Source organism: Anabrus simplex, chromosome 1 (assembly GCF_040414725.1).
Source record: "Anabrus simplex isolate iqAnaSimp1 chromosome 1, ASM4041472v1, whole genome shotgun sequence".
NCBI classification, from domain to species: Eukaryota; Metazoa; Arthropoda; class Insecta; order Orthoptera; family Tettigoniidae; genus Anabrus; species Anabrus simplex.
The window spans coordinates 382,050,270-382,069,881 of NC_090265.1; the positions used below are offsets into that span (position 1 = coordinate 382,050,270).

At 40.1% G+C, this 19,612-nt stretch overlaps 2 protein-coding genes across 3 annotated transcripts in view; both read left to right on the forward strand.

Moving 5' to 3' along the window:
* Window positions 1–7,345: 7,345 nt before the first annotated feature.
* Window positions 7,346–11,346, forward strand: LOC137498706 (myb/SANT-like DNA-binding domain-containing protein 3). Its single transcript, XM_068226520.1, has 5 exons — window positions 7,346–7,584; window positions 10,173–10,403; window positions 10,533–10,603; window positions 10,730–10,888; window positions 11,108–11,346. The coding sequence occupies exons 1-5, from the start codon at window positions 7,401–7,403 to the stop codon at window positions 11,324–11,326; spliced, it is 864 nt and encodes a 287-aa protein (XP_068082621.1). The 5' UTR covers window positions 7,346–7,400; the 3' UTR covers window positions 11,327–11,346.
* Window positions 11,347–15,713: 4,367 nt separating this feature from the next.
* Window positions 15,714–19,612, forward strand: part of LOC136866361 (RNA/RNP complex-1-interacting phosphatase) — a 31,131-nt gene continuing 27,232 nt past the window's right edge. Inside the window, exon 1 of one of the 2 annotated variants that reach the window (XM_067143237.2) lies at window positions 15,714–15,795. The gene's annotated coding sequence lies outside the window, so the exon portion shown is untranslated. Of the gene's footprint in view, window positions 15,912–19,612 lie in introns of both variants that reach the window. The other variant, XM_067143247.2, reaches the window with a different exon arrangement.

Consider the following 19,612-nt stretch of genomic DNA (forward strand, 5'->3'; position numbering starts at 1 on the left):
CAATTTAAATTTGCGGGGTCGGGGTGTACCAACCGGTACAGACCTCCCCCCCCCCCCAAAAGTCCTTCCCAGGGGTGACACAGAAGAATGTTGAAGAAAATCTTTTACCAAAACAAAGTCCAAGTTTGTTGTAGATAATTTGAAATTAATTGAATTGCAGCTTCCTTTGAAATAGATTTGTAGGAGTATATGGAGGAGTTATTAAAAATTTTCAGAGTCTGTAGCAACATTTAAACAGGAACCATTTAAAGCATCAAGACATGTTTCAACATAGTTAGGAGTTAGTTGAACTCCGGCTGGAGAGTGTCTTTGTTGTAGTAGGATTTAGATGCGAAATTTTTTGAGTACGGTAGTAGTTTGATTCCGAAACAAAACTTTAATTCTTGAAGGAATATATTTTAAAGTTCAGTACGGTTGATGTTGGAGTCAAAATATATTAAATGTAGGTATAGAATGTCCATGTGACTGTTACATGCTGCTTGGTCTTGACGGCAAGTCTTGCCGCCGCTTCCGATATTTCACTGATGTCGTTCGGACCCCTCAAGTACCCTGAGATACCCTTTCTCCCGCACTATGAGAGGGGTAGAGGTGCTGCACGCCGCAGATGGGAGGCGAAGTTTAAGCCTCCCGCGGAGTTGATGGAAGGGCCGCCGCACAACAGCCCGTGCCGTGAGATGGACTCCAGCGCGCCGTACTCAAATAGCCATCACGGGAGTGGGGTGGGCCCGTACCCCACCTCAGTGGGAGTACGGCGCCGAGCAGTTTCCGGGCACTGAAATATTAAAATTTCTGCGGCAGAAAGATGTTGTTGGAGACAACTTATTTAGTGGGTACGGTATAGACGCTGAGGCTGAGGGGTTAGCGGCGCGACTTTGTTTCTTCAAGCCACTGGTGTGTTTGAGCAGGAGACGGGAGCATGGTAATGGGCTAGGTGGGCAGGATAGCAGTTTAACTGACAGGGGAGGTGTACAATGAATATTTACATACAAAGAACATAATTCAAAGGGCAGAAGGCCTAAAAAATGAAACCAAAAATATAACCTTTACCCCGTTGCAGCCAAACTTTCAAGACTAAGTTATTAGACATTACACAGGCTTTATCTGCGAAAGATGTACCCTAAAGATCCTCTCGGTGGTTGGATTACTCACTAACAAAGTGACCGGCGTAAGAAAATCTAAAATTATGCACGGCCCATGAAATCTGGGGGCAAGCTTGCCCGCGGGAACAAAATTCTTGACCATAACTTGGTCTCCTACCTTTAAATTGGTGGGCCTCCGTCCACGATCATATCTTTCCCTAACCTTTTCATGAGAAATTTTAAGATTGGCCTTGGCCTTCTTCCAAAGATCTTTAATGTTATCAGGATCTATTGTCTCAGGTAGAATATCACTAAGAGACCAAAGGTTAGAAAGCGGCGTGTTGGGAACAAACTTGAACTTCAAAGAAGCTGGAGTAAATTTATGAGATTCATGAACCGCCGAATTCAAAGCAAAAGCTAGCCAATGCAGGGACGTGTCCCACGTAGAATGATCTTCATGATGATATGCAATCAGCGCCGACCTCAGATTACGATTGACACGTTCAGCCAGAGATGGTTGAGTATAGTAAGCAGAAGTTGTTACATGTGAGATAGATAGATCAAAACAGAATTTACGAAAGAGATTAGAGGTAAAGGCTTTAGCATTATCAGACACAATATATTGACACGGACCAAACGAAGCAAAAATGGAATTTAAACAAGAAATAGTGGACTGAGCGGTAGCCAGCTTAGTCGGAAATAACCAGGAAATTCTTGTGAAACCGTCTACACACACAAAAATGAATTTGTTGGCGTTCCCCTTTGACTGGGGGAAGGGTCCTACGTAGTCGATATAAAGACGTTCCATGGGGCGCGACGCCTGATGAGAAGACAAGAGCCCTTTCTTAGTGGACATGGAGGGTTTACTAAGCCAACAAGTTTTACAAGCTTTTACTAATTCACGGATTTCTCCGTCCATAGCCTTCCAAATGAACATTTCACGGATCTTTTCACGGGTTTTGAAGATACCTAAATGCCCCCCTAATTGGGTCTCATGATAGTACTTGAAGATCATGGGCACGAGAACAGCTGGAACCACAACTTTCATCTTATTATCATGCCTCGACGAGCAACATAAAACACCATTCCTCAGTACATAAGGGACAACGTGTTCCCCAGAAGAAAGGGTTTCCATTATCGGAGACAGCGTCGGATCTTCACGTTGATATTTTTCAATATCCCTAAAGAGCATGGGAGCATCTGTTAGAATGGCATTGACCTCAGGTAGTATGGACTCGGGAGGTGAAGAACGATCAACCTGTTCAGGGGTCTCTACCTCATTAGAAAACATACGGCTTAGTCCGTCTGCCACAACATTTTCAGTACCTCTTATATGCCTAACGTCAAATTGGAAGGCAGAAATTCGGATAGCCCACCAGGCTATACGACCCGTACGACGCGGCCTACCTAAGACCCAACTTAAGGCTTGGTTATCAGTTTCCAAGTCGAACTTGACATGTTCCAGATAAAGGCGGAACTTTTCTAGCGCAAACAAGACAGCCAAACCCTCAAGTTCATAGATGGAATACTTGGCTTCTTGAGCCGAAAGAGTCCTAGATGCATAGGCGATGAGTCGCCTCCCTAGTTCGGTCTCTTGAAGAAGGACCGCAGCCACTGCCGACGACGACGCGTCGGTTTGGACGATGAATTTCATGGAGAAATCGGGCATGGCAAGAACAGGGGCATTACACAGAGCTAATTTAAGATCTTCAGAAGCGGCTTGTTGAGAAAGTCCCCACTCAAATTTTATGCCTTTCCAACGAAGTAAGTTCAAGGGCGCCGCTCTATTGGCGAAATTTGGAATAAATTTCCTGAAGAAATTCACCATACCAATGAACCTAGCAATACCTTTGATGTCCTTGGGAGGCTTGAAATCACGGATGGCCTGTGTTCTAGAGTGATCGACTGCGACACCACCGGGCGACACAATATACCCCAGAAACGACATGGAGGGCTTAGCGAATGCAACCTTGGACAACTTCACCGTTAACCCTGCCTTACGAAGGCGGCTTAGGACCTCTTTCAGATGATCAAGGTGTTCTTCAAAGGTCTCAGAAAATACGACGACATCATCCAGATAATGATACAAGTACTCAAATTTTATGTCGGAGAAGACCCTGTCTAGCAGTCTCGTAAGCACAGCCGCTCCCGTGGGGAGCACGAAAGGTACGCGGTTGTATTCATACAAATTCCCATCAGTGGCAAACGCTGTCAGGTGTTTGGATGCATCTGCTAACGGTATCTGGTTATAAGCCTGATTGAGGTCCAAGATGGTGAAGAACTTAGCTTTACGAAACCAGGAAAAGCAAGAATGAAGGTCGGGAAGGGGCACAGATTGTAACAGTACCTTCCGATTGAGAGTCCTATAATCAATCGCAGGCCTGAAGCCACCTTAGGTTTTCGGGACTAGAAAAATAGGCGAAGAATGCGCCAACTTAGAGGGCCGAATAATACCATCCTTGAGCATCTGATCTATGATTTCCTTCAAAGATTTCATTTTAGGAGGAGACAGCCTATAAGGTAGAAAACGGACAGGAATCGAATCCGTAACCTCAATCTTGTATTCAATAAGGTCAGTAACACCAAGAGTATCAGAGAACACCTCTGGAAAAGACTGACACAACTTACGAATACTATCAGCCTCAGGTAGATGTCTAAGATCTAACAACATCTCCTCCTGGGGAGGCGAAACAGATGAACAGGACGCAGAACTACATTTCAATAAGGGGATTTTAAAATTCGAAGCAAATTTGAACGTGCACGACTTGCTCTGAAGGTCGAGCACTAGACCGGTGTGGGACATGAAATCAGCTCCCAATATAATGGGGCGAGACAAGTGCTTAGCCACAAACAGTTTTATTTTCCAAGTGAACTTCGAAATGCGGATTTTAGCATACAGAAAACCTAAAATATCTAATGGGGATGAGTTGGCCGAAACATATTGAACCGAAGTCGAACAAAAATCAGGAAGATTAAAAACAGTTTTCAATTTGGAGTACCTCCTCGATTCTCGGCTAGGCAAGATATTTTATCCTTCATTGATTAGTTCCTATGGTTCGGGGACTGGGTATGTGAAATAAATAGCAATGAAGAGTGTGACATATTTTTAACATTTTAACATTTTATTGAAACCATTTCTTTTACGACGCATCGAGTTGTGTAATAATTTAAACAGAAAGGAAAATATACCGGTAATGGCATAAAGATACTGGTATATGTGTGCATGTATTTGAAAAGGGACTCGATCTCGGGTTAAGTCTCCTTCTGGACTATCGATACTTTGATATAAGTATGGTAACAAATAGATCGTTTTCATGAAAAAGATCATTCAAGACCAGCCACAATATTATCAAACCTGAAGGCACATATAGAGGATGAAACAGAACTCCATCGACAAACTTTCCGAAATTGTTCAGGGAACCTTCTGTGTATATTGGTAGAAGGTACCCGTGGTCTCCGGTGGCTCGTTATAGAGTGTAACCGGTAATTAAATATGATGTATTCGGTTTTATTACCGCAAACAACCTTATTTCTGTGAAAGTACCTTCAGAACAGAGAAAAAGCCTGCAATATTCAATAACCAAAACGTACAACACAAAACACAGAGTAGCAAACCTGTAATATGTAATAACCAAAACGTTCGTTCGTAATCTGTTTTTCCTCCAGGGTCGGTTTTTCCTCGGACTCAGCGAGGGATCCCACCTCTACCGCCTCAAGGGCAGTGTCCTGGAGCGTCAGACTCTGAATCTAGGGATACAACTGGGGAGGATGAGCAGTACCTCGCCCAGGCGGCCTCTCCAGCTATGCTGAACAGGGGCCTTGTGGGGGATGGGAAGTTTGGAAGGGATAGACAAAGAAGAGGGAAGGAAGCGGCCGTGGCCTTGTGTTAGGTACCAACCCGGCATTTCCCTGGAGGAGAAGTGGCAAACCACGGAAAACCACTTCCAGGATGGCTGAGGAGGGAATCGAACCCCTCTCTACTCAGCTGATCTCCCGAGGCTGAGTGGACCCGGTTCCAGCCCTCGTACCACTTTTCAAATTTTGTGGCAGAGCCGGGAATCGAATCACACTAACCACTACACCACAGAGGCGGATAACCAAAATGTACAACACAAAACACAGAGTAATGAGATAACCCTCTGTCAAAACTTGTACATTTTAATCACAGTGTGTTCAATATGTTCTGTCTTCTGTTTTAAAGGTAACAATTCCATGTCGTTGGCTTCCAGCACGTTAAAGAACTCCTGTGGGACATAATTCCCACACCCCGGCGTCCGTCAAGAACTAACATTTAGGACGGACGTAAAACAAATAACATTATTATGAGTACTATTTTCAGAGCAATACAGATACAAAGCTAACTGATGTGATGACATGGCCACGAGGTAATCAGGTTTGTTTACATTATGATTGGTTTATATTGCATGTGTTCAAGTGGAAGAGATTTTATTATCTATTGGTTATTTTGTATATTCAGTAATGTTACAGTTACTTCAATTAGCGATTTGGTTGTTTCTGCAAGAACAGGCGTGTGTTTGGTAGCCAAACTCCGATTGCAAAACTAAAACAAACAAAAATATTTGAAGAGAAGATTCGAACCACCACAAAACGTAGCGTAGGATAATACCCAACGACGCTATTTAGCCAACTCACCCACGCAAACAGCTCGAGTTCAATGTTTACTAATCATTTCTGTTTCTACCATATTCGTCCTGGCTGAGGTCCAATTGGAGCGTGCCTCGAGATGCATCGAGATAATGACGTCAGGCTCGAGTATCTCAAACGGGAGTTATGCCCATCCCTACCAAGACCGACTCCAATCCTCAGTCCTTAATGCTACTCTCGATCGTTCAATGATGGCGAATCGAGTAACCGAAATTGTTAAAAATCTGGGTTTGTTTTGGTTTGTTGTTATGGTATGTAGTCTGTGTAATTTTATGAAAGTTGACGATAAATGTTATTTATGTTATGTTATGTTATTTTCTTTGTGCGAGTGTATTTATATGAGTCAGTGGACACATACGATCAGCAATTATACGCAGTAATGTGAGAATATGCTTGTTTTGATCGTGTTTTTACCCAGAACATGAGTGCACTAGGTGAACCAGGTTTTAGTCTAACTATGGCAATGCATCTCATACAACTATTCTTAAGTTTCCTACGGAATAGAACATTAAGATAGAAATGGATTAGGAATATACATCGTGATTATTTTGAAGTCCGCCTCTGTGGTGTAATGGTTAGCGTGATTAGCTGCCACCCCCGGAGGCCCGGGTTCGAATCCCGGCTCTGCCACGAAATTTGAAAAGTGGTATGAGGGCTGGAACGGGGTCCACTCAGCCTCGGGAGGTCAATTGAGTAGAGGTGGGTTCGATTTTCCCCTCAGCCGGTAGAGGTGGGATCCCTCGCTGAGTCCAAGGGAGAAGCCGAACCTGGAGGGTAAACAGATTATTATTATTATTATTATTATTATTATTATTATTATTATTATTATTATTATTTTGAAATCCACGACAAAACTTTGAGAATAAGTCTGAGGTTATGGAACCCATTTCTCTACATCCAAACTATTCGTGTTCCTCGAAAAATTTAATTTAGATGAAATATAATTTATATTGTGTTGTTCCGTCAGAGTCTATGTGCTTCAAAGTGTCGAGTGATTTAGATGCAAGTTTATTTTTCAATAATCTGTGCTTTGCCTGCGGAAATGTTTGGCTGGATCTTGGAGTATAACAAAACTTATAAGTGTGACAGTTGGAGCAATCTGTATACTGTTACTGTTACACAGAAGAAATAATGACTTAGAGGGATTAGCTGGGTTTGTAACGTAGGGTTTTACACTGGCAACAACCTTCCGATTCATGTTGTGGTTATCTGTTATCAAGCAGACTGCGCCGAACTGAAACTCGTGCATGTGGTTAAATATCAATATTTAGTCAATAGAGTTTTTGCACTCATGTTCTTTAATGGCTAAAAACCTATTATATCTTTAGTGTCTGAACGTTTCATTACTAATGCCCGAGTGCACCAAGCTCGGTAATTATCAGCCTTTACGAAACCGTGGTAAAACTTTTACCGTGGTATTGTCGTAAAAGCAGTGCACCATTACTATCGCCCGGTTTCGTTACCGCGGTTTCTTGACGCTCGATTTTCTCGCTATTATTCCCCTCGGAAGAAATTCGAAGTAGTATTCAGGAAGCAGTGATCATTTCGACAGTCACTTGTCTTTAGTTTATCCAGCCGGCAGTGATCGTTTCGACAGTCACTTGTCCATCGTGTTTACATTTTGTGACAGCGCATTCAAGTTATCAGCTCCTTAAAATGGAAAATAAAGTAATGAAACGCCCTAGAAATCCTAATTTCAGTCCTCATGAAAATTTCGTCCTGTTGGATTTGGCTGAAAAATATAAGGCAGTCATTGAAAATAAAAAGACGGATGGCGTGACAATAAAAGAAAAGGAGAAAGCTTGGTTAAGGATCAGTCAAGAATTTAGTTGTGTGCCAGGTAAGTAAATATAAAAAGCAATTTGATAGACTTTATCTGTCCTTGGGAGGGAAAGTACACTATGCCGCTAGAGAAATATTTGTGAGGAGAGTTTCTCTGGTAGTTGCGCTTTTGCATTGAAGTTCTATTGCAATTATTTTGTGGATAGCTAGGTTAGTGTACATTTGCCAGTGTGAAAATTTAATGCCATAGTATTTTTTTAAATTCCTGAAAATGGGCGGAAGTGGATTTATAATGTTCTATACCTCTGAAAAAGTAACTTAGAAGTGACTTGATGAGTATTACTTCCAAAATAAAGCTTTCATTCGTATCGGTTAGCTCCATCTTTATTTTCGTTGTTAATCCTTTTTTCATCCTAATGGCGATGGTAGTAATAATAATAATAATATATGCAAGCATTAAAATTAACTTAGCAAGAATGTGAATTTTATCTGTATTAGAAATACCTAGTGTAGTGAGAAACACGACTTTACATACTCTTGCTACCGGTTTATTCACTATAAGTTTGCATGTCAGAGAACTGGCTTTTGATTTAAACTACCTGCTCCTAGAATGTGAAATCTGTGGTCGAACGAATAAAATGCCTTTCGGTATCATTATTTTTTATGTTGGGCATACCAGTAATATGAACAGAATATTTCCAACCTTTCTGTTCCCTTATTTTTTGTGGTAATGCATCCTGCAGAATCATGGTGATTTCATTGCTCTGTACTTTACATTCTGGCCCATTTTATCTGTGTAAGATTTCCCGGCTGCATAGCTTGCATTGGGCTTGTTACTTACCCACTGACTTGGATTCAAGACACGTTTCCTTCCTTGCTGACTGATTACTGTTGTGATTGTATGTAATCTTTCCAGTTGTGGCTTCATTGCCTGCTGTACTATTCACAACCTAATGGGATTATCCAAAATACTGTCAGCAGTGCGACAGGTCTGTGTAGGGACCAGTATCTGACTCCATTCTGGAACTCTTCATAAAGAAAAGCCTCATAATTTTTATCATTTTCAGAGTCATGAGGTTCACTGCAGCTTAATAGTAAATAATCATTCAATATCTTGCTCTCTGAAGTGGAATACAAAGGCTGCTTTGATATTGCATACTGCTGTGGTGTAATGAAGCACAAGTGTTATAATCTACTGAAGTAATTTTGCTTCGTATGTCAGTATGCTCACATGTGGTTATGGGTGATGTATGTGCAACTCCAACAAATGGTAAGCTCTGTAAGAGTACATATGACATACTTGTTCTGCTATAATAAATTTAAAAAAAACTAATGGGGATCTGCTGATCACACAAATGGAGAAACTTACTGTAAATTCTTATAGATTTCACCATGGTAAGATTGCATTGACCTCATGCCAGTTTAACCTTATTGCTTATCTGGACAAGTGTTATGATTTCTATTGTCAAAAATATCCTTAATAACTTTTTTCCTCCAGAGAGCACGCCCTCATCACTTCAGTTTCTCCAAATAATTCAATAACTTCATGCTATTAGAACACTGCAGCAAACTGCTAAACAGTCCGAAAGACTCTGCATAACAGCTGTCACACAGTGCTCAATGAGCCATCAACGATGCAGGTTATGTGGGAACCATAAAGCATTTTTAGGACTACATACCACTAGAAAGGGCAAGAATGTGTAGGTTAGCATCATATGTAGTCACTCAGAAAAAGAATGAACGCATAGTACTGTATTCTTTGTAAACTATGAGTTTCATGTTCTGTATTGATGGTATGTATATTATAGAGGCCTAAATATAATATTGAAGGATATTCCTCCTAATAAATACAATTTCAGATTAGTACACATTTTATTATATTATTACATACATGGTTCTAGTTTCAGCCCTACATTTTGAGCCATCTTCAGCCATATAACTGTAAGATATCCTAAAAACTAATTAGCTTATGCATAGAATTATTTCTGAAAGTAATATACACTTAAAATCTTGTCACTTTGTTACACTAGTGCATGATGAAAAGAGTCTGTACTTATGTTGTTAACATTAAAATGGCATATAGCCTACTTCAGTATTTTTTGTCAGTTTGTTACATTAGTGCTTGATGAATCTGTGCCTAAATTGATAACATTAAAATAGTTTGCACATGCTTCAATTCTTCCAATGAAGGTCACTTATGGTGTTGAGGTTGATGTTGATTTGTGTAATTCATGTTGTTGATATGTTAGACAGAAACTGTTAACTAATTTGAACTTGTATTGAATAGGAGGATCATCCTGCAATGTTATATTTATGGCATTCTATGTTTGTTGCAATTATATTTTATTAAAGTAATTTTAAATTGTTATTGAAGTATAATTCAGCTCCCAAATAGATACAAATACTCTGGATACCCATAACAAATATTATACTTATAGGTTCCGTTGTTTCTGAGAAAAGTGTACCCATGATGATCTTATACAGTACTATGTGCTCAGTATTTTACTGAACAACAACTGTACAGACCCGAGATTGTAATTGCACATACAGTAGTGTACTTTGCCTCTGGGGTTCAGGCATTTGTATATATGGTTTATTATCCTTTTGCAACATGTTCTATTATATTTTTCTGTACATATTATTCAGGTACCACACCTAGGTCACACACTAACTTAAAAGGTGTGTATGAAAACCTTAAAAGAAGGGCCAGAAGAGCCTCTGCTGATGAAAAGGTAGAAATGTATAAGACAGGGGGTGGACCTAGCGTACCGTCAAAAGTACAGGACATTGATAAAAGGGTGCTTGGGATTATTGCGGAAAGCAGTGTGTGTATTCCAAGCACCCATGACTCGGATGCGGGTTATGCAGAAAACAAAGGTAGGCCTAAATAGGATACTTATATGGTAGTAAACTGATATACTTATATATATCTTGCTTGTAAATTTCATTTAACAATAGCATATAGTAGATCACTTTAAAATAATAAACTGTAAATATAACTTCCAGAATCTGATGACAATCTAAAAAGACCTCCCAGTACTTCCAACCCTCTGGACACACTACGAGCTATTGCTAATGTGAGTACAGTATGTTAATATGTTCACCATATATCACAATGCACAAAACTACACACAAGTAACTGCAGACCACAGAAGTACAGACTGTGTTTATGTAATAATATATATATAATTATTCTGTTTTAGGGGGACTTTGGTGTTGACAATGGTGATGGTGGTGATGATGATGATGATGATGATGATGATGTTGATGATGAGGGTGACAACTTAGGCCAGTGTTCCCATGATTATGGGCAAACTCCACTACATACACCAACAAGACCTTCAAGTGGTGTAGGCCTAAAGGTGAAATATTTTCTGTTTTAATTTAGTTTTAGAAAAACTTCACTGCACTGCACTGCACTGCACTGCACTGGAGGTAGAGTTTAGACAGTTAAAATAAATTTAAAAATCACCAATATTTATAACATCGAGGCCAAAGTATTAAATATTCTTTTTCAATTTACATGGCACTGCATTTTTTCTCTCTTCACTAAAAGAATGGGTGTATATTTTTATTTGCAGCACCAATCGAGGAAGACACCTGGAGGTACAAAAAAGAGGAAGCTGACAGCAACGGAGTCCATATCTAGTGCTGCAGAAGTGCAGCGAGAGGCACTTTTGTTGGACATGGCGCTGAAGAAGGAAAAACAGAAAGAGGAATTAGAAATCTTTAAATTAAAAAAGGAATTATTAAAAGAAAAAATTGCCTACTGGAAGGCAAAAAATGCTGAACCATTGTAAAATAAATTTTTAAAATAAAATCTCACCTTAACTTTGTTTGAATTTAAGTAAAATGTCTGTTAATTACAGCACGTCTGGTAACTTGTCCTGGATTGTCATCATGCCTGAGATGCAGATGCACAGCAGGTATTGGTAAATTGCCTTCTTCTTCTTCATCAAGTAATTGAAGATTAATTTCAGGGTCATTGGGAGGATCTATTTCTCGAGCTGCAATGGCAATGTTGTGCAGCACTGCCGTGGCAACAATAATGTTCGACATGTTTTGAATGTTGCATCGAAGTCCTAAAGACATGGAAGGGAACCTTCTTTTCCACACACCATATTGTCTCTCGACAACATTCCTTGTGGCAATATGGGCTCTGTTATATCGTTGTTCTGCTGGGGAGGTGGGATTCTGAACAGGTGTAAGGAGGAAAGGTTTACATGGGTAGCCTCCATCACCCAAAAGATAGCCATTAGCTATTTCTCTCGTCTCGAGACGCGCTCTCAGCCGAGAATTGTGAAATATTGTGCTATCATGAGTCGACCCTGGCCATCTTGCTACAATATCTCGTATCATGAGGTTCGAATCGCTCACAGTTTGCACGTTTAGCGAGAAATAACCTTTCCTGTTTCTAAATACCTCCCCATTTTCACCTCCGGGAGACTGTATTCGCACATGAGTGCAGTCCAGTGCACCCAACACACCAGGGAACCCAGCTATTATATGAAACCCTTCCATAACCTCCCTTTGTTCCCGCTGCGTAAGTGGAAGTTGAATGAACTGTGGCGATAACGACGCAAGTAGATCAGAAACCTTATGTATTATGCGGCATACAGTTGTTCTGTCAACATCACAGACGTCACCGATCACTCCTTGAAATGTTCCAGTTGCATAGAACCGCAGCGCTATTAAAAGGCGATTTCTAGGCGATATAGGACAGTTTCTCCCAGTCGGGAATTCCAATTGTTCACCAATTAAATCTAAAATATAATTCACTGTTTCCTTACGCAATCTAAATCTTCTCTGGAACGAAACATCGCTTAATTCTTCGAATAAATCGCGTCTCTCTTCTATAATTCTCCCTTCATTTCTTTCAAACTGATTAAGATACTGGAGATATAACCTATAGTTGTTAAGCTCCATCTTGGAATCTTTAACCACAGAGCACAAATACAACTTTACCGCGGTTTTCTTAGTTAACCGCTCGCTCACGAGCGGTAAACATTATACCGCGGTAAAATGTCGGTAAACTCGAAACCGAGCTTGGTGCAACAGAAATACGACTTTACCCTGGTAAAATTGTGCAGTTTACCGCGGTATTCTCTTTACCGAGGTTGGTGCACTCGGGCATAAGGTTACTATCATTGTGTGAAGTGCTGTTATGCCATATGTCAACGTTATCTTAACATTACCCGGGCCGTTCATTGGGTTAACATATTCATTTCGGGTGTACTTGGGCTGAGGTAAAGCGCGGGCCTTCTGACCCCAATTGGCAGATTCGATCGTGGCTCAGTCCGGTGATATTTGAAGGTAATCAAATACGTCAGCCTCGTGTCGGGAGATTTACTGGCATGCAAAAGAACTACGGCAGGACTAAATTTCGGCACTTCGACGTCTCCGAAAACCGTAACAAATCTAGTTAGTGGGACGTAAAGCCAATAAAATTATTATTTCGGGTGTACTTCCTATTCGTTGGGTGCTGAATTTAAGAAATTGCACACCACTTCAAAACTAACGCAACAAATTGTGTTTCACAGTTCTCACGAGAGCGAATAAATCGAGGAATTTCGTACCTTAATTTATTTCGAGTCCGCCTCTGTGGTGTGGTGGTTGGTGTGATTAGCTGCCTCCCCCGGAGGCCGAGGTTCGATTCCCAGCTCTGCAACGAAATTTGAAAAGTGGTACGAGGGCTGGAACGGGGTCCACTCAGCCTCAGGAGATCAACTGAGTAGAGGGGGGTTCGATTTCCCCCTCAGCCATCCTGGAAGTGATTTTCCGTGGTTTCCCACTTCTCCTCCAGGCAAATGCTGGGATGGTACCTAACTTAAGGCCACGGCCACTTCCTTCCCTATTCCTTGTCTATCCCTTCCAATCTTCCCATCCCCACCAAGGTCCCTGTTCAGCATAGCAGGTGAAGACGCATGGGCGAGGTACTGATCATCCACCCCAGTTGTATCCCACGACCCAGTGCCTCACGCTCCAGGACACTGCCCTTGAGGCGGTAGAGGTGGGATCCCTCGCTGAGTCCGAGGGAAAACCAACCCTGGAGGGTAAGCAGATTAAGAAAGAAAGAAAGAAAGAAAGAAAGAAGGAAAGAAATTTATTTTGAACCATTCAAAATGATGTTAGAAGTATCATTTTAACAGTTTTATCATGTATTTTCATATATCTAGCGAAGTGAAGTGAGATCTAAGAAAAAGCGTTATTTGACGAAGTGAAATTGTTGGTATCTTTTCTAGTAGATTATATGTGATTCTTGTTGGCGAAGCGTTTTCATACGTGTAAAAGTGATTTTCCCTATGATGTTACATTTATCATGTTAATTTACCGCCGTTTATATAATTTGTACGTAATATTTTCGTGTTAACCAATACCAGCAACCCGGCTACTTCGGCCGCCATGTTTTTTTAATATTACGGTCTGAGGACTGGAGTCGGTCTTGATCCCCACGTAGTCCTCGGAGATGCATCGAGAGTGGTGATGTCAGTCTCGAGTATCTCGAACAAGAGTTCTGCCCACCACTTTTAACCAAATACAATATACCAGTAGACCATCTTTTAACCTCAAAAATTTCGCGCGATGTCCTTCGATAAACAAAACACAATAGATTATCTAATTATCTTCTTATTCTTCTTGATATTTGGTTTGGCTCGGTATTAAATAGATCATCCCACTAGTGAGAACTACACGATCCAGGAAGCATAGGCATAAAATACAGCATTGCCACGTCTCCAGCGTATACTTACTGTATCAATGATTGTGCTCATATAAGTGAATACTTATTATAAGTGATCCCTTATTACTTACGGTTCCCACTTAAGCAATATCGTAAGTCATGAAGAAGTTATCAGGGAGCATATTGCTTGCATTTGTCAGGCCTTCTATATTCCAAAGTAATGTCCTAATTTGTATCTGTGTGGTGCATCCTGTGCATTGGCTTGCACTATTTGCAACATAATTACTGCTAGTCAAGTTTGATTCCCTCAGTTCTCCTACTCCGAAAACGATACTGTCTTACGAGCACACCTTTAGGCCAGAATGCGGGTGAGCTTGTTCGTTCTAGTTCATTGAACCGTATTCCAATTTTAAAAGCTTTAAAGCAGCCTTTACTTTGCAGCTCATCACATTGTACTTCACCTGTTATACCTTGTTTCTGCATATGCCTTTTAAGTTTATCAGTTGTGGTATCCTGATATAACTTTCCCACGTAAAGCCAGGCTCGTCTTTCTTCTGCTTGTAATTCTGTACTTGAAGGGTCCATGGTGCCCACAACGGCAATACCGGCCTTTCTGACTCCTTGTTGCCTTCTAGTTACCTCTTGGTATCCCTCTCTAAATTCCACTTTATATTTGTCATGAACTTGCTCTGTTGACGGACTTACACTACATTCTTCAATCTCATATTTTCCTGGATTGTTCTGCTCCTTGCTTAAAGTATTTTCCCGCCTTTCTCTAATGATTGGGGAGTGAGAATTGTTGTGAGCTTCAAGGCTTCTCTGCTCTAGGATTACGGATTCACCATAATATAACTTCGCAGTTTCCTTCACTGTCGTCAGTAGCTCCGTTTGTTGTAACTGAGCTTCTAGAATAAGGGACATTTTCTGCATCAAAGTCTCAGCGACATCATTCATTTTTTCTTTCAGCTCCTTAGAGGACTTTATGCTTTCTGTGATGGCTTCGGCATTTTCCGGAGATGTTTTATGTGGCTTGGAAATGTTAAAATTAATGTACTTATTTACATGGTCACTTGGCTGCAATAAAACTATTATTATAGAGCTTGGAGTTTGCAATCCCTTAATGTTACGGACTCGCAGTTAGGATTACGTCGGCTTACTGTGAATGGTTCCATTAGATAACGTGGCCGCTAACTTATAAGTTAACGTTAATTTTAAGTTTACGTTACGTCACGTTTGCATTGAGAATGGGGCTTAAGATTTCTCCTATAAGTGCGTTTACGGATCCCTATTTTACGTACGATTTCTTCTACTAATAAGTGTACTGACTGGGTAACAGTAAAAGAGGCCAAAAGCATCAAGAAAGAGGAAAAAAAAAAACTTATAAAATAATGTATATATAGTAATTATAATGGGACGTAATAGGCAGAATCCGCTTCGAGTCGGTCCGAGTTATATATCTTCTTTGATCTGAAGAGGACTTTAGAGTTGTTAAGAGTTTATATACGTTTATAGTTAATTTTATTCTGTATGTTATGGTTTATGTAAATAGGTGTCATTATAAATTTCTGCCATGTGGCTTTAAATTCATATGTACGTAATCTTGGCATCACTTATCGAACCATGTTAAGTATTTATAGTTCCTTAACTATTGAAGAAGTGTCAAAATAGATTGTTCTGAAGTTTTCCAACGGTGTTATTGACGGAAAGTATGTATCGTAAGGAGTTGACAAACTTAGGTTAGGAGTGCTAAGCATGGCTAAAAAATCAATATCTTAGTTTGGCAAATGATGGTTATTCTCGATAATAGTTGCACGGGTGTACTGATGTTTTTTTAAAAACATTCAGCTCGTGAATATCTTTACTTAGTTGGCCTATACCATGTATTATTATATGTCTCGAACGCTTGTGTGTTTCGTAGCAAATTGGGAGTCATCTCTGTCTGGTTAATATTTAATGAGGTTGCTGCCTATGTCTTATGCTTTACAGAAACAATTGTATGGGGGAGATAATGATCTCAATATCGTCCTGTTCATTTCGACACGTTTTTGTGTGTGTCTCGTAAGGGTGGGAAGGTTCAAATGTTTCTAAATAGGCCTACTTGTTTTAAAATTTACATCGACATTTCTATTCAAGGGTTGTAATAGCCGAGTGATAGTGTCACTGGCTTCTCATGTAAAACTCCAGATCATATTGCTATGATCAGATATTAGCAACCGTGCAAAGCTACAAGCTTACTTTGCTTTGCTCTTGTTTAATTAGGCTACTATTCACTGCTGAAAGACATTATAATTTATTAATACAAGAACTTGTTGCAGGGTTAGTCAAGATTGAAATCACTGATTTAATCATGATTTGTACCAAATGATTTTTAATATTTTAACTGCAATTTATTTTAAATGCCAACCTAATAGTGTACAGGCATAATAGTCTGTTTTTCAAAGGCAAGAACAGTCATCAATGTAGAAACAGTCAGTCATTTTGAGTGAATGGGTTCTGGGTAGATGCACCAGTAGCTGACACTTTCTCAATATTTGTTTTACATAATCCAGGCAAAAAAAAAAATTGCTAAACAAGTAGTATTTTATGTACCAAACAAGTTATGCATTATCTTTATGTAACATCAGGTAGATCTCTTTGTGCCCAACAAGATGCATAAAAAAGAAAATATTCATGCAGTTAATAATTATCCCTTAAAAAGTTTTTAAAATGTGTGTTTTCGTACTTGTAGCTGACACCTCATTTTTCCTCATCTCTTAAGGCTGACACTTTTTGTACTTGTAGCTGACACATTACCATATGATATAACAAAATAAATTGCCTTGTAATCAAGTAATCATTGTTTATAAGTTACAACCTAAACATTACAGATATCCTTGTTCCATCCTGTACATTATAAGCAGGATACTTCCCCATAGCCTTGTACAGAAGAGCAGATTTTTGTACCCGTTATTTTGAAGCTGCCGTATATACTGGCATTCCTCGTTTCACCTCGTCTAGTGCAGCAGCCATAGATGACTGTCAGTACTTTAGAAATTTACTTTGGGGGTCCATTTTATACCACAAACTGGAATCTAGGTGTGACAAAATTTTTAAAATATACACACCATGTATCATCTTTAGGTTATGGTTTATATCAGCTGCCTACACCTGACACATGGGGTCAGCTTCAGGTTCCCTTATTGCAGAATCACATAAAAAGAAATATTATATTTGGCTCTATGGGGTCGGGTATGAAGAAATGGTGATTTTTTTTTTTTTCTACCAACGGGACTCGAACCACTAACCACGGTGTCAGACCATATAGATTTGATGCCTTTAACAATCATGGCCACCGAATCTATTTGAAACAGATCAAAATAATTTTTTCACGAGCTGCATGTAGATAATTTACTACCAACAATACTCTGTTTTTACTCATATCCCTAATGAGCAGGATTTTTTTGTTACCTTGCTAAAGTATTTGTAACCTTTTCCCAAACACAAGTTTGCTGACATCAACAGCATCATTCCATCCGTTTGAATAATTATTGAGCAAAACATTGGCAATAACTGGAAATATTTTTTCACATGACTTATTTCCATTCCACACTGGCACACATCATTTGAGAAACCTATATCACCAAACAACACTTTTGGAGACAGCACCCAATACTCTCTCTTGACCTTGACACTTCAAAAAACTTGCTTTCATTAACGTCATTGACTGTCGATGCACTTAGGACACAGCTAGCATTGTCAGCAATAGAGTACACTAGGTCCGATGGAACAGTGAGACCATCTGTTAAGTGTGTCAAAGTAAGTGTCATTAGTAGAAGTTTCTTTTTCTACTAAACTATGAACACGTCAAGATGTTCCCACCAGGCAGCTGTGGAGGGTTAAAATTACATTTAAATGCATGTACTGAAGAGAATGACAATACCTTGTTCAAGTTAATACACTTCGGAGCGTTGTTTGTACCAGTGACATGGGTTCCAGTGTCTGTGTAGATGATGTTGATTCTGCAATGTACCTTCTGAGAGCCATGATAGCCGGGCTGAATGGATCAGACGGTTGAGGCACTGGCCTTCTGACCCCAACTTGGCGGGTTTGATCCTGGTTCAGTTCGGTGGTATTTGAAGGTGCTCAAATACGCCAGCCTCGAGTCGGTAGATTTACTGGCATGTGAAAGAACTTCTGCGGGACTAAATTCCAGCACTTCAGCATCTCTGAAAACTGTAAAAGCAGTTAGTGGGGTGTAAAGCAAATAACATTATTAGTAGAGCCATGATAAACTAATCCCTACTGAGGGATTTTGCAAGTTTCAAAAGTATTGCTCTCTGTATATGGCACATGTAAAGAGCACCACCCAAACCTTCTCACTTCTAGTCAGGGCCAGCTAAGTCAATGGCTGTAACCTGAAAAACAGCAGCATATTTTACCTGATCTCTGGGTAATGGAATGAAAGAAGGTTCAATAGCTTTTCCCTGAAGCCTCTTGCTTGTGACACAGTGAAAGATTACTCTCCTGGCTAGCCTCCTTACGCTTGTTATCCAGTATTTCACATATATGTCTGACAGCAGTGTTTGAAGTCCATGTTGTAAACGACAATGCGTTTGGAAGACCAATGTTTCCACAATGATATGCCTGCCTGACAATATGATTGACCAGTTAAAATCACTATGTTCATACCCTAACGGAAGTTTTATCTTAACTCACACGGATCTCTCTTCATTAGTATTGATTGATTGATAAATAATTTTATTCATGCTGAGTAAAATGGTAGTTTAGGGGAAGGGCTTAAATATAATTCTCAAATATCTATATAATTAGTGGTCCTATCAATAAATACTACACCGGGCGAGTTGGCCGTGCGCGTAGAGGCGCGCGGCCGTGAGCTTGCATCCGGGAGATAGTAGGTTCGAGTCCCACTATTGGCAGCCCTGAAGATGGTTTTCCGTGGTTTCCCATTTTCACTCCAGGCAAATGCTGGGGCTGTACTTTAATTAAGGCCACGGCCGCTTCCTTCCAACTCCTAGGCCTTTCCTATCCCATCGTCGCCATAAGACCTATCTGTGTCGATGCGACGTAAAGCACCTAGCAAAAAAAATAATAATAATAATAATAAAAAAAATAAATACTACATTACTAAAGTTATATGAGAATTAAATACTTGATTCAAGAACTGGAAAAAATCCAAAGAAAAGCAGCTCGATTTGTTCTGGGTGATTTCCGACAAAGGAGTAGCGTTACAAAAATGTTGCAAAGTTTGGGCTTGGGAAGAACTGGGAGAAAGGAGACGAGCTGCTCGACTGAGTGTTATGTTCTGAGCTGTCAGCGGAGAAATGGAGTGGAATGACCAATATGATGTTGGAATACAAGAGGACAAATTGGGGCAAATATTCATTTATAGGAAGGAAAGTTAGGGATT